Below are 14,776 nucleotides of genomic sequence, written 5' to 3'. Positions count from 1 at the left end.
GTAATCTTTGACCTTCTTCAGATGCAACTTTTTGAGTTTTTGTTAAACTAGCAACACATGTACCGAATTTCGGACTAAACTGTTTAACAAGAGTAATTTAAAAAGATGCATCTAAAGAAAATCCAAGGTTACTTTGGACGAAACATTGCGAAAATGACAACCAAGATGTGAATAATCATGATAATACAAATAATCGTGATCTCCAAAATTGTGAAACATGATTTTAAAATTTTTTTTTCTTTTGCTTAGTTTGTGCTCTGGCCGTTGGGAAAGCTGGTACAATCATCAGTGGATCTTGGGATAAAACTGCTAAAGTGTGGATCAAAGAGCGTTGCGTAATGACACTTACAGGTAAAAATAATTTGTTCTTAGTGTGATTGTGTGCTGTTTATGGATTATGGTTCAATCTGAGTTTGAGATGTGGCAATTCGGTCGTGCATTTGTAGCCTCTCATCATCTAGTACGTATTGGCTTTTACACTTATGAGAGACGCACACCTGTTTGTGTTTCCTCCAACTACTATTTAGCTCTTAGCTATACCTTAAAATTTGGAAGTAGTCCTTCTTATATCTGCACTTTTATAATGGCATCATTTTCTTTATAAAGGGGATCCTACCCTCTTCCCCTTAAAACCCTGAATTTTAACGAGATTCAAGCTGTAAAAATTTAGGATGTTTTTTTGCATTATGATTCATGGTCATGGTTGTGGCATTCACCCCGGGTCAGTTGGGCGTGATCATTCCAACAAGTTCACCCCATCCCAAACGCAGGCTGACCAATCACAGCGACCCTAGCCTGCTTCCATTATGAGTGTAAGCCATTCACTGTTCCAGTGATGGACTTCGTAAAGAAAAGAGTCCCGAATCAGTTCAGCATCCTGCTTCACTGAGCCATGTTTTGAGTTATTTCTTTTCAGCCTGATGCTGGTGCTGGATCAGTGACCTCACAGTTATCTGTCGTCTAAAGGTGTGGCTGAACCAACAAAGGTGTCTGGCAAAGAGATTTTTGGAGAGAGTGGATCTTGCAGCAAGTGTGAATTATACTGTTGGATATAAACTGTTGCTAGTAGACATGGAAGATGTGGTGTAGGCATTGATGGTGGAATACCTCCAGTTTGGGTAGGTCACTTGCCTGCAGAGACCAAGTTTTGCAGCCATAAAGGAGAATATTGTGGACAAATGCCTGGTAGATACTGCCTTTGGTGTTCAGCTGTATTTCTTTATGAGACCAGAGCTGTAATCGAAGTCAACAGAAAGCGGTGCAAGCATTACTGATGTGATTGAGGATGTTGCAGTGATGATGAAATCAAGATATTTGAAATACTCAATCTCTTCAAGGGTTTCTGTGTTGAGGACAACTGGTTATTTTTATTTGGAAGAAGACCTGTTGTCAGTAACTTTGTTTAATTGTATGTCAAAAATTGCATTTTTTTTTTTTACAAAAATCACTACTTATCAAGGCCCAAAGCCACTCAGAGGATAAAGGTAAATGAATGCTAAGTAATCGTTAATGTTGTAGATTGGGTAGAATTTGGATAATTTAAGGGGACGCACCACAAGTAATTCCTAAAGTCTTCATATTATTTTATTTATAGCGGCCATATTTCATGTTTGCATACAGAAGTGCTAAATATTTTATTAGATTAATACTGATATTTATTTTCTCTTTCTTGCAGGTCATGAAGCTGCAGTTTGGGCTGTTTGTGTCTTGGCAGATCAAGGACTTATGTTAACTGGTTCCGCTGATAAAACTATTCGCGTGTGGAAAGCTGGGAGATGTGAAAACGTGATTACTGGTAATCTTTTTTTTCATTTCATGTTACTAACAAAGATTATTGCTGTTATGAGGTACCACAAAACAATATTTTATTTTCATTTTATCAGAAAAATTTGAATACGAATACAAGGACTTTAAGGATTTGCCAAAGCGTTTTTTTTTCTAATGGTGGACAAATCCTCTCCAACTACTCCTGCGCTGATAATGTCACTCTTGTTAATGACTGCACACACAAACTTCAAGTTTTTGTTAATGTGTTAGTAAAGAATGCAAAGGAGATAGGATTAGAAATAAACCAAGAGAAAACAGAATGTATGTCTACAGTTAAATCACAGTTTAACCTAAACATGACTATTCACAGTAAACCCATCAAACATGTCACTCAATTCATTTATTTAGGCATAAACTGACTTTCTCCAGTGATCACGAGACAATATTGAAACACAGAATTGGGCTGCGTTGAGCAGCTTTCCAAAAACACAACACCATTTTAAAATAAAAAAGAGTGCTGACAACTATTAAATTAAAACTTTATTTAACTTATTTCCTCCCAGTAGTTTTATATGGCCTTGATTTTATCACATGGACTAAACAACTAACCAATCGCATTGAGGTGTTTCAAAATCATGTAATGCAATTCATTACGGGACATCGCTTGATCGAAAAAAAAAAAAAAAAATATCCATCCTCCGTCAAACTACTTCCCTACCCCCTCTATTTGATAAAATCAAAAAGTAAAACCTTTGAACTTTTTGGCCATGTCAAACGATCAATGACTTGCCCGTTATATTTTGATGGTACGGTAGAAGGCAAAAGAGGCAGAGGAAAGCCAAGGAGAAAGTGGAGAGAAAATGTTTTTGATTGGACATTTCTCAACAGTTAGGCGGCCATCAACCAACTTGCCCTGGATCGGAAGGAATGGCAAAAAATAAGTCATGTGGGTTCGCAATCCGCACCAAGCAGAAGATGCGATTCGTGATAACAGGGACTTTTGCAAAACTTAAATTTACTTTGGTAATGCAATTAGTCATGGAATTATGTTCAAATTTTGTTGGAAATTTTAAAAATTTTGTCATCTTGTGGTCCACAAATCAATTTTCACAGTGTATAACTAAAAATGCAGATTTCAAACACATGAAACATCTCCACAAATGTAGCGTCATTTCTTGAAAAATTAAAATTAATCATAATCGAAGCAATAATTATTAAATGAAAACCAGTCTAAAAATATTACCTCTTGAAAAGATGCAAAAGTGACAGTCATTATTTATAGAGGTCCCGTTTCAACAGGAAACGCATTGACTCCTCTTAATATGATCCTTAATACATTCGAAATCAAGTGTTTTCTTTTAATAGTAAATCAAAAAAATGAATTAAAAATCGTGTTTGGAAATAGAAACACAATTTGATAATAGGGCAAAAATTTCTTTAATATTTTTTCCACTAAAGTTTTTAACTTGGATTTATTTTTTAGTTCTTACAATACAATATACGGTGAGAAGGAACAGAGGCCTATACACTCGAGATTATAGTCTTTCAATACACATCAGTTTTAGATTTGTAGTCAAATTCTTGTCTAGAATTCCCCCATATTAAAAAACAAAATAAAGAAAAATATGATGTACTTACCCCTGACAAAACGGAAATATCATATTCCAAAAATCATGTAAATTGATCAAGTAGTTTTATTTTTAAATAAGAAAATTAAATTTTATGAGTGCATGAGAAGTGACTATTTATTAAAAAAAAAAGTCATGGAATCAAGGGAGATAACTCAACAATAATTCATACTTACTAGATTTATGTGCCTACAAATTCCCATTAAACGCTTAAAAATGATTTTCTTTATAAAAATAAACCTACTTGATTAATTTATGTGGTTTTTTGAATATGATATTTTTATTTTGTCACAGGTAAGTACATCATACAGATTTTTCTTTTATTTTGTTTTTTTTTAATATAGTGGAGAATTCTCAACATTAACCTCCCCCCCTTTTTTTTTTTTAAGATGAAACTATCTTTATATGTATAGGGATATACAATATACTCATAACTAGGCCTATGACAACAGTATATTCTTTTAATTGTTTTGGCTCTTAAGTATATACCCGACACAGTTAGACACAATCAATTGAGAACCACATCACTCTACATAAAAACATAAGATATCAATGGATATACACCTGAGAATCCAAACAAGGAAAAGAATATGCTGTTGTCATAGCCCTTCTCATAGGAAATTTGAAAAATATCAACATTTTTTCTTGTAAAAAATAAAAATCGCCTTTCGTTGAAAATAGTAACCTCATTTGAAGTAAAAAAAATATTAACATCATCGTTTTACATCCATTTTATATGTTGACATGTATTGGATGGCTTTTAGAAATTGATTTCCAAACTAACCTATCTCCAGCCAGGTCCTTATTTATCCCTCTTTCTTTCAAGTCTCTTATCACATTCTCGCATATTTTCTTTGGCCAACTGAACAGCTGTCCTACATCGACTAACCGAAGAACTCTTATCCATTCTTTCAACGTGGCCATATCATCAGTCTCCTGTTCTTTACACATCTCCATATACTGTTCAGATTTAAACCTGCTTTATGACTTGCAGTATGAATCCATTATTTTCATATCATTTCTCTCCATGCAACACATGTCCTCTACCCTCAGTAGCCAGCTTTCTCTTTCATACATCGCATTGTGTATACATACCTGATGGATACTTCTTTTGCTCAACAGGGATATCGTATTGTTTTATTTTTACTTTTACACGTATACCAATCCTTCGCAAAATACCAATGAGCCAAAGCATTCCCTTTGGTACAAAACTAAAGGTTTTGAGTTTTTTGCTGTAAATGAAGGCAGACATTTTCAAAACTAAAAATAGACATGTATGATTCCTTGGCCTTTTGACTAGAAGTAAAGTGTAGTGACAGGGATCAGAATGTTAATGATGTAAAGATAGAAGTTTGGTTTTAGATGCATTAAAATTAACCAGCCACCTTTTTCCCCATTGCACCATGTGATCAAGATTTTCCCTACATTAAAAATTGATCTTATGTTTAACTCTGCCTTCGTGGGGAGCCAAATAAGAAAATAGATTTTTTTTTTAATTTTATTTTTATTTTTTCAGGCCATACTGATTGCGTACGCGATCTTGCCGTTATGAATAACGGACAATTCTTATCCTGTTCCAATGATTGTACAATCCGCCGGTGGCTCACATCAGGGGAGTGCCTTCACATCTATCATGGTCATGACAGCTTTGTGTACAGCTTATCTGTTCTTCCAAATGAAGACGGATTTGTGTCTTCAGGTGAAGACAAGACTCTTCGTGTTTGGCACAATACAACCTGTGTCCAAACCATTAACCATCCTTGCCATTCAGTTTGGACTGTTTGTGTCTTACATAATGGTGACATTGCATCCGGTGGAAGGTATGTTCTTCATTTTTCTCCTTTTAAATAGAAATATATATTCATCTTTGTCATTCTCTGCTAAATTCCTTCCTGTTATGTTTTCAAATAACGTATAAGGCAATACAAATGAAGACTCAACAAACAGAGGTAGATCAATAAGAAGTGTATTAGGAAAAGTATATTTACAGTATATTTACATAATGGTTGTCAAGTAAGAGAGTCTTGGCTGGAGAACATATCTGCTCTCGGCTCGGCCTTCAGTGGCTTCTGGTTAACACACACTCAGACTAACCGAGTCTTGTATTTATGTGTAATATTATCCACATATGTAAATGAGTGGGTGCCACCACAGCACTTCCTTAAATGATATTCTACTTAAGCGCTTACATGTGAACATAGTACAGCACAATCACGTTGACACATCGGTTCTCGCCTGATCACCGAAGTTAAGCCATATTGAGCCTGGCCAGTACCAGATGGGTGACTCTTTTGGAAAGGCTAGGCACTGTCTGTACGTCCTGGGAAGGTTGGGCGTGGGGCCAAAACTCCTTGCTAAAAAAGCATCTACAAAGTCGTGCATGGCCTCTGCCTCTCCAGGGGCTCAAGGTTATGTTGTGTTATGTTACATGTGAACATCCTAAAAAACTTAGCAAAAAAAAACAAAAACAGTTTTAGAATTTAGCAATAAGATTTTTAAATTTCAATTTTTTTTTCTTTAGACCCCTTCAATTTTAGACATTTTCTAGAATCTAAATCATGTAATGGATTTTGATGAAAATTGGAATAAGGATCCAAGACAGAAGGTTTTGTAGCATTGTGCTGTGTTTAATTACTGTAAGGGGACGTAAAACTGGTGCAAAATTAAGGATTTTGACATTTGCTTGAAGCATTGTGCGAAGTGTGAAAGGTTTATGTTTGAGGACTATCACAATGCAGTTATGGAGTAAAATAAATAACGATGATATTGAAGGGACTTTAATATTTTTCACTTATGCATATTAATTTCTGAACATAGTTTGTTGCACAAGATGGTAGATGCGTGAGTGTCCTAAATATTTTTGAGAAAATATCTCATCAGCGGGTAGAGGAAACGTAGACAGCTCTCAAATGTTGTTACGTTCTGTGTTTGTGTCAGTGCGGATGTTTTTTTACAAAGGAGCCACCACTTATCAAGGCCCAGAGGACACTCGAGGATAAGGGTTAATAAGTGTACAGTGGTCAATGGGACAATGACGTAGTAATAGTTAGTAGTGGAAATTTGGTAAATTGGATTACTTAAGGGGACGGTTCATCAAGAACTTGTTTACATTGGACTTGAAGATGACCATATTATAGTCAGCCGGAAAGCAGGCAAATGAAAGAGAGTTCCACAGGTGTGCAGCTCTAAAAAAGAAACTTTGTTCATGGAATCTACTTTTAGGTTTAGACACAGATAAAGAGTGGGGGAAATTATTGATAGTGTTTTTAGCTAGACAATTGTTTCTCGTGAAAGTTTGGCGAGGGGGGACCATAGATTGAAGCTCAGACGAGTACTTGCCATGAAAATGGCGATAAAGCAGAGACAGGCTCGCAATGTCTCTTCTGTGAGAAAGAGGTTGCAGGGGAGAGAAAAGGGCATCCCCCACTAGGCTACAAAGTCTATTTTAAATTCTGTCAAGGCAGGATAAGCTGCTTCTAGCAACTCCTGCCCAGGTGTGGCAACAGTACTCCATCCTTGGACGTACCTGGCTCTTGGCAACAGATTTGATGCATGTGTTCCATTTCATATCAGGAGTAATGGTCAAGCCCAGGAGCTTATGCTGTCTCAGTCAAATTGGCTCGCATAGTTGTTGTGTCAATTTCCAGAATAAGTTTCTGAATTCGATGAGTTATAGATGTTGCCTAAAGTTAATATAAACTTTATTTTTATTTTTTATTCTTCTATATTTTTTTTTAATCATTGTTGCAACTTTTGTGGAATTAATTTTGCCTATTTTGTATGTGTGTGAAATTATATAAACATAAGAAATGAAATTATATAAACATAAGAAATGAAATTATAGAAACGTAGTAAGAAATGAAATTATATAAACATAAGAAATGAAATTATAGAAACATAAGAAATGAAATTATATAAACATAAGAAATGAAATTATATAAACATAAGAAATGAAATTATATAAATAAATCAATCCCTAGTGTAAGCCTTGAATGTTTTGTGTTTGTATTTTCAGTGATGCTGTTATCCGTGTCTTTACCAAATCTCCCGAACGAATGGCAAGCGCTGAAGACCAAAAAGCTTTCGATGAACTTGTAAATGCAAGCAATGTTCCAAGCAAAATTGCAGGTGTTAAATTGGAGGACATTCCTGGTATGGAATGTTTACAAAATCCTGGTAAGTATTTTTGTTTTGTTTTGTTTTTGTTTTTTGGGGGGTTTTTTTTGGGGGGGGGGTGTTTGTCTGTTAGTTTTTGTTTTCTGTTTTTTTTTTTTTTTAAATAAGAATTATTGAACATTTCCACTATATTCAGTATTTTATATTATTTTTTGGGTACTTGTACAGTTTAATCAATTTAATTAAATATCGAAAAAAGGTTATATTGTATGTATTTGTTCTGAGCTGAAGATCTCCGAAAAAAATTTAACTTAATTTGATCGAGTAATTTTTTGTTTTTTTTTACAGTGGGAAAACACGTTTTTATGACAGCACGTTGAAGGCAGACATCTTGGATTTTTTCTTAATCTTTGATTGAAGTTTAGAAACGCCACGGGAGATAACTATAGTTAAAGTGCCGACACTCCCTCCCCATCTTTAATATTAGCTTTTCTTCCTAAAAATTAAACCTTTTGCTCGGTATGATAACAAATTGTTTTTTTGCTGTAAAGCAAAAACTACTTGATGAAATTAAGTGAAATTTTTTTTTGGAGAACTTTATTCCATAACGGTTACGTACAATTTAAACTTTTTTTGATATTTTCATTTTTTAATGCGTTGATTAAACTGTACTTACTGGGGATACAGTTACAAGACTCAGCATACCTATCCCGTCATGGTTAAGCACCTGAAGAAGCCAGATGAATAGTTGGCTGAAACGTGCTGAAACAACAGCAGCTATAAAGATGAGGATGATAAATAAATAAATACACAAATTACTCATCCAGAAGGATTTTAATTTAAAAAAAAAAAAATATTTAATAATATTTGGTACAAACCCGACAATGGAAGACCAGGTAAGAAAGAAAGACCAAAAAATCCAACCTTGATCATCCTTCAGAGTCCAGGGCACAATATATACTATGGCCTTGGTCTTTTCAAGACAAAGGAGGAAAACAGTCAGCAGGAAGGGAGTTCCACAAGACTGCAGTTCTTGGAAAGAAACTACTGGAATAGGGAGCTGTATTACAATGAGATACAAAAACAGCGAATTGATGAAGACCACTAGACCAACGAGCCAAATGAGCTGGAATAAAAGAAGCAGGAAATAGATCAGACAATTCTGAACAATACATGCCATAATAGTATTTGTAGATAAGACCAACATCACATCCGTGAAAGGATGGGACCAGTCAAGTTATGGATAGATTTCTGCAATTTTTCTAGAACGCTTAAATGGGACAAAGATTCACCAGCCCAGATATGACAACAGTCAACTCCAAACATGGTCTGATATTAGATTTGTAGAGAATTGTCTCAAGTGTGAAAAGTTTTTGAGCGATAGAACCAACTTTATGAGAAGCAGAAAGAACGATGGATCTAATATGTGAACTTCAAGAAAAATTTGATGAGGAAAAAACGACCAAGAAGTTTCAGTCGATTTCATGTTGAGCAAAGTCATCCATGAAAATCTTGGGGGAAGAAAAGGGGCACGTCTACAATTGAATGACATTAAGCTGAGTCTCAATTGGATTAAACAAAACAAACCATTTCATACCCTAATCCATAGTGGAACCGAAGGTCAACTTCTAGGTCAGCTGCATATTTCAACTGACCCGATGGAAATGGGCGAGAAGCAACACCAGAATAGAATTGGATCATCGGCATAAATGTTAATCTTCTGAATAATATTTTCAGGAAGATCATTGATATAAAGAAGAAACAGAGTTTGTCTTAGAATAGAACTCTGATGAACACAATCATTATCATTATCATTATCATTGTGTATGAATCCAAAGATCCTATTGTTGGCATTGGTTTTCCTGATATTTTTGTAGTCAGGATTCTTTCTAGAAAGATATTGGGTTCTTATGGTAGGGACCACGTGAAGGTTGCCAACATCCTAAGGAGTATAGATATATTTATCTATATATTATATATATCTTTATAATCCTATAAATTCGTTTTTCTTTTTTGTGTATTGATATTCATATTAAAAACCCTTTTTTCTATTTATTTAAAAAGAAAATACAACGTTATTATATACGGGTTGTGGAATTGCATTCATCTGCAAAAAAACCTAGCTAACTTGTATATTTTTTTAAACATTCATTTTAATTAATTCCCTATTAGTTTTTTCGGTTTTCTTATGGGATGATCATCTTTAGTTAACTATTCCGTGTAATTATATTCATGCAGATATTCTACATGATTTATACTTGTGTAATATTTGCGTAAAAAGTTTATAGTAAACAAAAACCTTTTTCTATATATATTTATGTATGCATATATATTTGTTTAAAAAATTTTGCCTACCAAACTCTTCTGTCAGTTTTTGATCTACAGACATGAAACTTAATATATAGGGTATCCAAACCCATGCGAAACTTTATATTAGCTTAGGAAAATCGGTGCCAATGTGTGAAATGTTTAAAAAAAAATGATATTTGCCAAGTGATGGTCAAATGACGGCATTACGAATATGCATGCATAACATAATTGGTATTCGTTCATGTTTTAATTTTTAGCCTTGCAGCAAACATGTCTTTATAGCTCGGGCATTAACGTCAAAGGAAAAAGTAAATCATAAACTAAATGTTTTGATTTCGATTCTTGGTGCTGGCACGCGAGTCATTTTTTTAAAACTTTTTAAATCATTACTATATATTGGGTCCAATATAATATAATAATAATAAATACGAAAACTGCATTAATCAAAATATCATATTTAAGCATATTTTATGACTGGGCAATGCCAAGCGGCCTGCTAATATATGTATCTTTATCTCTACTATTATATAAAAGTCACTTTTTGTGTGTGAGTTCCTTCCTCATAGATTCCGAAATGTCTGAGCCTATCTTTTACAAATTTCACACAAATCTAATTTATATGTCTGGCAGTGTTCTTAGATATGTTTGGTACAGAAATTCATCTGCTAAGTATTAAAAATTGAAAAAATCCAAACTTAATAGTTTTTCTCTCTTATAGATAAAAAGAATAATTTTTACAAGGGAAATATTTTACGTTACACCAGTCAAGGGAGATAATAAAATCTTAAATCAGTTCTTTTAAAAAAAAAAAAAAACGGATTTATTATAATCTGGAGATTAGTGGTAGAATATTCAACTAACACCCAGGTGTACCTCATTATTTTATTCTAATTTTTTTTCTTCAATTTACGATAAAAGAAAAGGTACCATTTAAAATCACTGCAAATCATTTCTTCGTTTCCATATTTTATAACTAAACATTAATCAGAAGTGACTTTCCCAGGGCATTCATCGTCAAGCCCAAATATCAGCTGACGTGATATTGTAAACACAGACGGAATTTGATGAATGTCATTATCAGTATTATTTTTGTAATTTTGTAATTTCTTTATTTTTTTCTGAATTAGTCCGCCAGGCAAATGATTACTCGTAATACTATATCTATAATAATTCATACACAATCTGCATCGATTAAAATATCATGTTTAAACATATTGCACGACCGGGCAACGCTGGGTTGCCAGCTAGTATGTGTGATATATATGTACTAGCAGGCTGCCTGGCATTGCCCAGTCGTAAAAAAATACACATAAATATTATATTTTAATTCATACATAAACTGAGACATGGGCATGCAAGTATTATGTTTTTTCTAAGCAGTTTATTTCTTATAAGTAAAAAAAAAAAAAGCTCAAGCTGAGATCAAAAACAAAATCTAAAGACAGTGAATAAAGTACGATAACCATTAGGCCAGCTTGACACAATCTTTAAAAAGTGTTTTCAAACCTATTTATTCTTAACATAAATAATCTGTCATGTGAACGATTTGTGCATGCACATTCATGAAACAGTTGGCAGATAAATATCTAATGATCCCCACATTTCAATTTTTTAATTTTGACCCTTAGCATCCCTTTTTTCCAGATAAAAACCGATTAAAACGTATTCCACATGTCTGAATACCCTATATACTAAATTTCAAGTCTGTAGATCAAATATTTGTTGCGGTTGAGAAGTGTCCTCACACACACACACACACATTCTAACTTTTCTAGATATATAGATAGTGAAATTTCCATAATAATAAGTAATAATTCTACACATTTAGAGAAGATTTGATTTAAGACTCCCAAGATTCATACTAGAAGCATCCACATGAGCCCATGGCTTAACGGTTAAGAACGTTTGTTAACAATCAGTTCTAATTTGATGCGTTTATTTAGTAAAGTCAAAGTGTTATATATATATATATATATATATATATATATATATATATATATATATATATATTAAATAATTCTAGGTGTTCCCGGGCAACAACGAATGGTGAGATCAGGAGAGAAAGTGATGATGTACAGTTGGAACGGTGAAACCAACCAGTGGGACTTGTTGGGAGATGTGACCGGCTCTGGTTCTGATTCCCATGCAACAACTGGAAAGACCATCTTCAGAGGAAAAGTTGGTATAATTTTATTGCAATATTTAGTTGTAGACATGTTTTTTTTTTTTTAATTCTGTATTTTCCACATAGAGTTATATTAAAAAAACCTTTTTCATTAAAAAGTTGGAGGTTAGTTTGACATGTACAGGAATTTTCTTCACGGGAGGAAATCTGAAGTGCCAGGTGTAATAAAGAAGAGAAATAAAGGCTTTTTCTTTGGCAAATGAGCTGATTGGGTTCGGACATTATTTTTACGGTTCTGTCTTTTTGTGCCCCTAGGGTTTTTATCCCGGGCCCCCAAACCATTCCTGTAATCACCTGGTCCCTGTTGATTTTGCGATTGGGGGTTAAGTTCTGTGTAATTCTAAGAGGCCCATCATCCCAGGCTTAGCCTTCTCTTTTTGAGAAGGGGGGAGGGGTAGTTTATTGCTAATCGCCTGAGGCGCCCTCACCGGATAATACCGACGAGGCTGCCCGGGCACTTTTTGCAGGTCAGTGTACCCCTCCTCTGGGGTGCTGACTTTTCAATCCCACTTTCCAACCCTGGTGTCTAAGTTCTTGTAGTTGGAGAAAACAAAATACCGTCTTTGTGTGTCCCTCGAAGGAATGGGCAAAAAGAAGTTTATAAAGTGTGTAACTCTGCAGTGCCGTAAAAGAAGAAAACGTGAAAAAGCATCAACCATCAAATAATTATGTTTGTTGGTGTATATTTTTTTTTCTTTTTCTTTTTTTTTTCTTACTTGGGAGTTGTCACTTATCAAGATCCAAAAGTCACTCGAGGATAAGGGTTAAATGAATGTAAGGTGGTAGTGTAGTAAGTGTTAATGGTAGAAATTGGTTATAATTTGATTATTTAAGGGGATGGCTCAACTAGAACTTGTTTACATTGAACTTGAAGATGACCATATTGAAGTCAGCTGGGAAGCGGACCAACAAAACAGTTCCACAGGCAGGCAGTTCTAGGAAAGAAGCTTTGTTCATGGAATCTGTGTTTAGATTTAGGCACAGATAGAAAGTGGAGGAAAATGTTAATAGTGGTTGTAGCTAATCAAGTGTTTTTTGTGAAAGTTTGGCAAGGAGAGACCATCGATTGAAGATCAGGCAAACATTTGACATGAAAATCACATAACATGTTAGAGCAGAGACAGACTCGCAACGTCTCTTCTGTGGGAAAGAGGTTGCAGGGAAGAGAAAAAGGGCATCATCTGCTAGGTTTTGAACTCTGCCAGGGCATTTATTTGTGATAGTATTACATAATCAAACGATAAAGAAAGGCACAGAAACTAATGCTGCTAAATCACTATTTTAGCCACCTTTATAGCTAGATGTTACTTCCCATTGAGCCAACTATTTATACCGTGTGAACAAGAAATGACTGCTGTTTATTTGTCAGTGAAAAATTATTGGAGCATCAGAAAATATCAATCAAAGAATTCTCCCGTGCAATTCTACATTCTGGAATATCACAACATCTTTACCGAACATTTTAGATTTTTTTTTCTTTTTAATTTTGGTATTTGGTTGGATTTTATTTATTCATTTTCTATCGCTTTATCATTTTTTTTTCTTCCTTTTCTTTACTGGCCTTGCCTTTCTTTTCCTGTTTATGTTCTGAAAATGACAATTTTGCCGCAAAGGTTCAGACATAACATGATTCATGAAGGAGATAGAGGAGTTAGATGACTTTTTGTTTCATCAAAGAATGACTTCCTGCCTCTTTCCACCAACACAGAAACACATGTGCACTCTGTGGCTTTCTCTTAGTTTTGATTTGTTTGTTAGTTAAAAATTAGTTAATTATTAAAGAATTAAATAAATACATACCTTGTTTGTTTTAAATAAGACTAGCAGGAGTCCTCCAATACCACCAATAGCAATGGCCAAGAACACATTGCCTGAAAGTACTTCTTTTAAACTCCTCGGCCTAACATTTACAGGGAGCATGAACTGGAATAGATACATTGAGAGCATTGCCAAGGCTGCTGCAAGGAAGGTTGGTTCCTTCTACCGTGCTAGAAAACTACTTACGCCTGAAAGTATCCTGTACCTCTATAAAGCCACCATTCACCCATGTATGGAGTACTGTTGTCACATCTGAGTTGGTGCATCTGCTGCTTGTCTCTCACTCCTGGACAGGGTTCAAAAGAGAGTCGCTAACATGATAAGTCCTGAACTGTCATCTAGGCTTCAGCCTCTGTCCCGTCAACGAAATGTTGCATCCCTCTGCCTGTTCTACAAATACTTTAATGGTGAATGCTCTGACAAACTGCAAGCACTTGTACCTTCTCGACGTGACTACCCCCAACAAACCCGACAAGCAACTAAGTCCCACTCCTTTACAGTAGAGATCCCTAGGTGTAAGAAAGCCTATTACTCTGATAGTTTCTTCCCCAGAACTGCAAGTTTTTTTAACTCCCTTCCGGGATTCTGCTTTTCCAACTGTACTGATATGCAGAAGTTCAAGTGTAATGTGAACAAATATCTTTCTTGTCCCCGATAGTAGCCCCCTACTTTAACGTGGCACTGTACCTTGTTTGGGGTGAAAATTGAATAAAAAAAATAAAAAAATCCAAAAAGGGTTGATATTCCATAATATAAGACAACCAAACCAAAACTCTCTCCACATACACACACGTGGGGGGTGGGGTGTCCATTTTCATTTATTTATTTTATTTTTTTTTTATCTGACCATTTCCCTGGGTCATTTGCCTCTCTATCATTAATACTTTTTTTTTCTTTCAGGAGTATGATTTTGTGTTTAGCGTAGATATTGATCCAAATGTTCCAGCTTTAA

The 14,776-nt window shown here is 34.7% G+C and overlaps 1 protein-coding gene across 2 annotated transcripts in view; it reads left to right on the top strand.

The window, feature by feature from the left end:
• The window catches only part of LOC145261274 (phospholipase A-2-activating protein-like), a 62,237-nt gene that overhangs the window by 24,262 nt on the left and 23,199 nt on the right, over nt 1–14,776 (top strand). For both annotated transcript variants that reach the window (XM_080119748.1, XM_080119750.1), the window contains exons 3-8: nt 250–351; nt 1,676–1,795; nt 4,912–5,215; nt 7,411–7,571; nt 11,845–11,999; nt 14,725–14,776. The exon at nt 14,725–14,776 is cut by the window's right edge and continues 171 nt beyond it. In XM_080119748.1, coding sequence (XP_079975874.1) covers nt 250–351; nt 1,676–1,795; nt 4,912–5,215; nt 7,411–7,571; nt 11,845–11,999; nt 14,725–14,776 — 894 coding nt within the window. The remainder of the gene's footprint in view (nt 1–249; nt 352–1,675; nt 1,796–4,911; nt 5,216–7,410; nt 7,572–11,844; nt 12,000–14,724) is intronic.

The sequence above is a fragment of the Euprymna scolopes genome, chromosome 37 (genome assembly GCF_053919585.1).
Source record: "Euprymna scolopes isolate OS-2025 chromosome 37, ASM5391958v1, whole genome shotgun sequence".
Taxonomy (NCBI): Eukaryota; Metazoa; Mollusca; class Cephalopoda; order Sepiida; family Sepiolidae; genus Euprymna; species Euprymna scolopes.
Note: the sequence above shows the minus strand (reverse complement) of the source record. Positions and strands in the feature narration are given on the sequence as shown.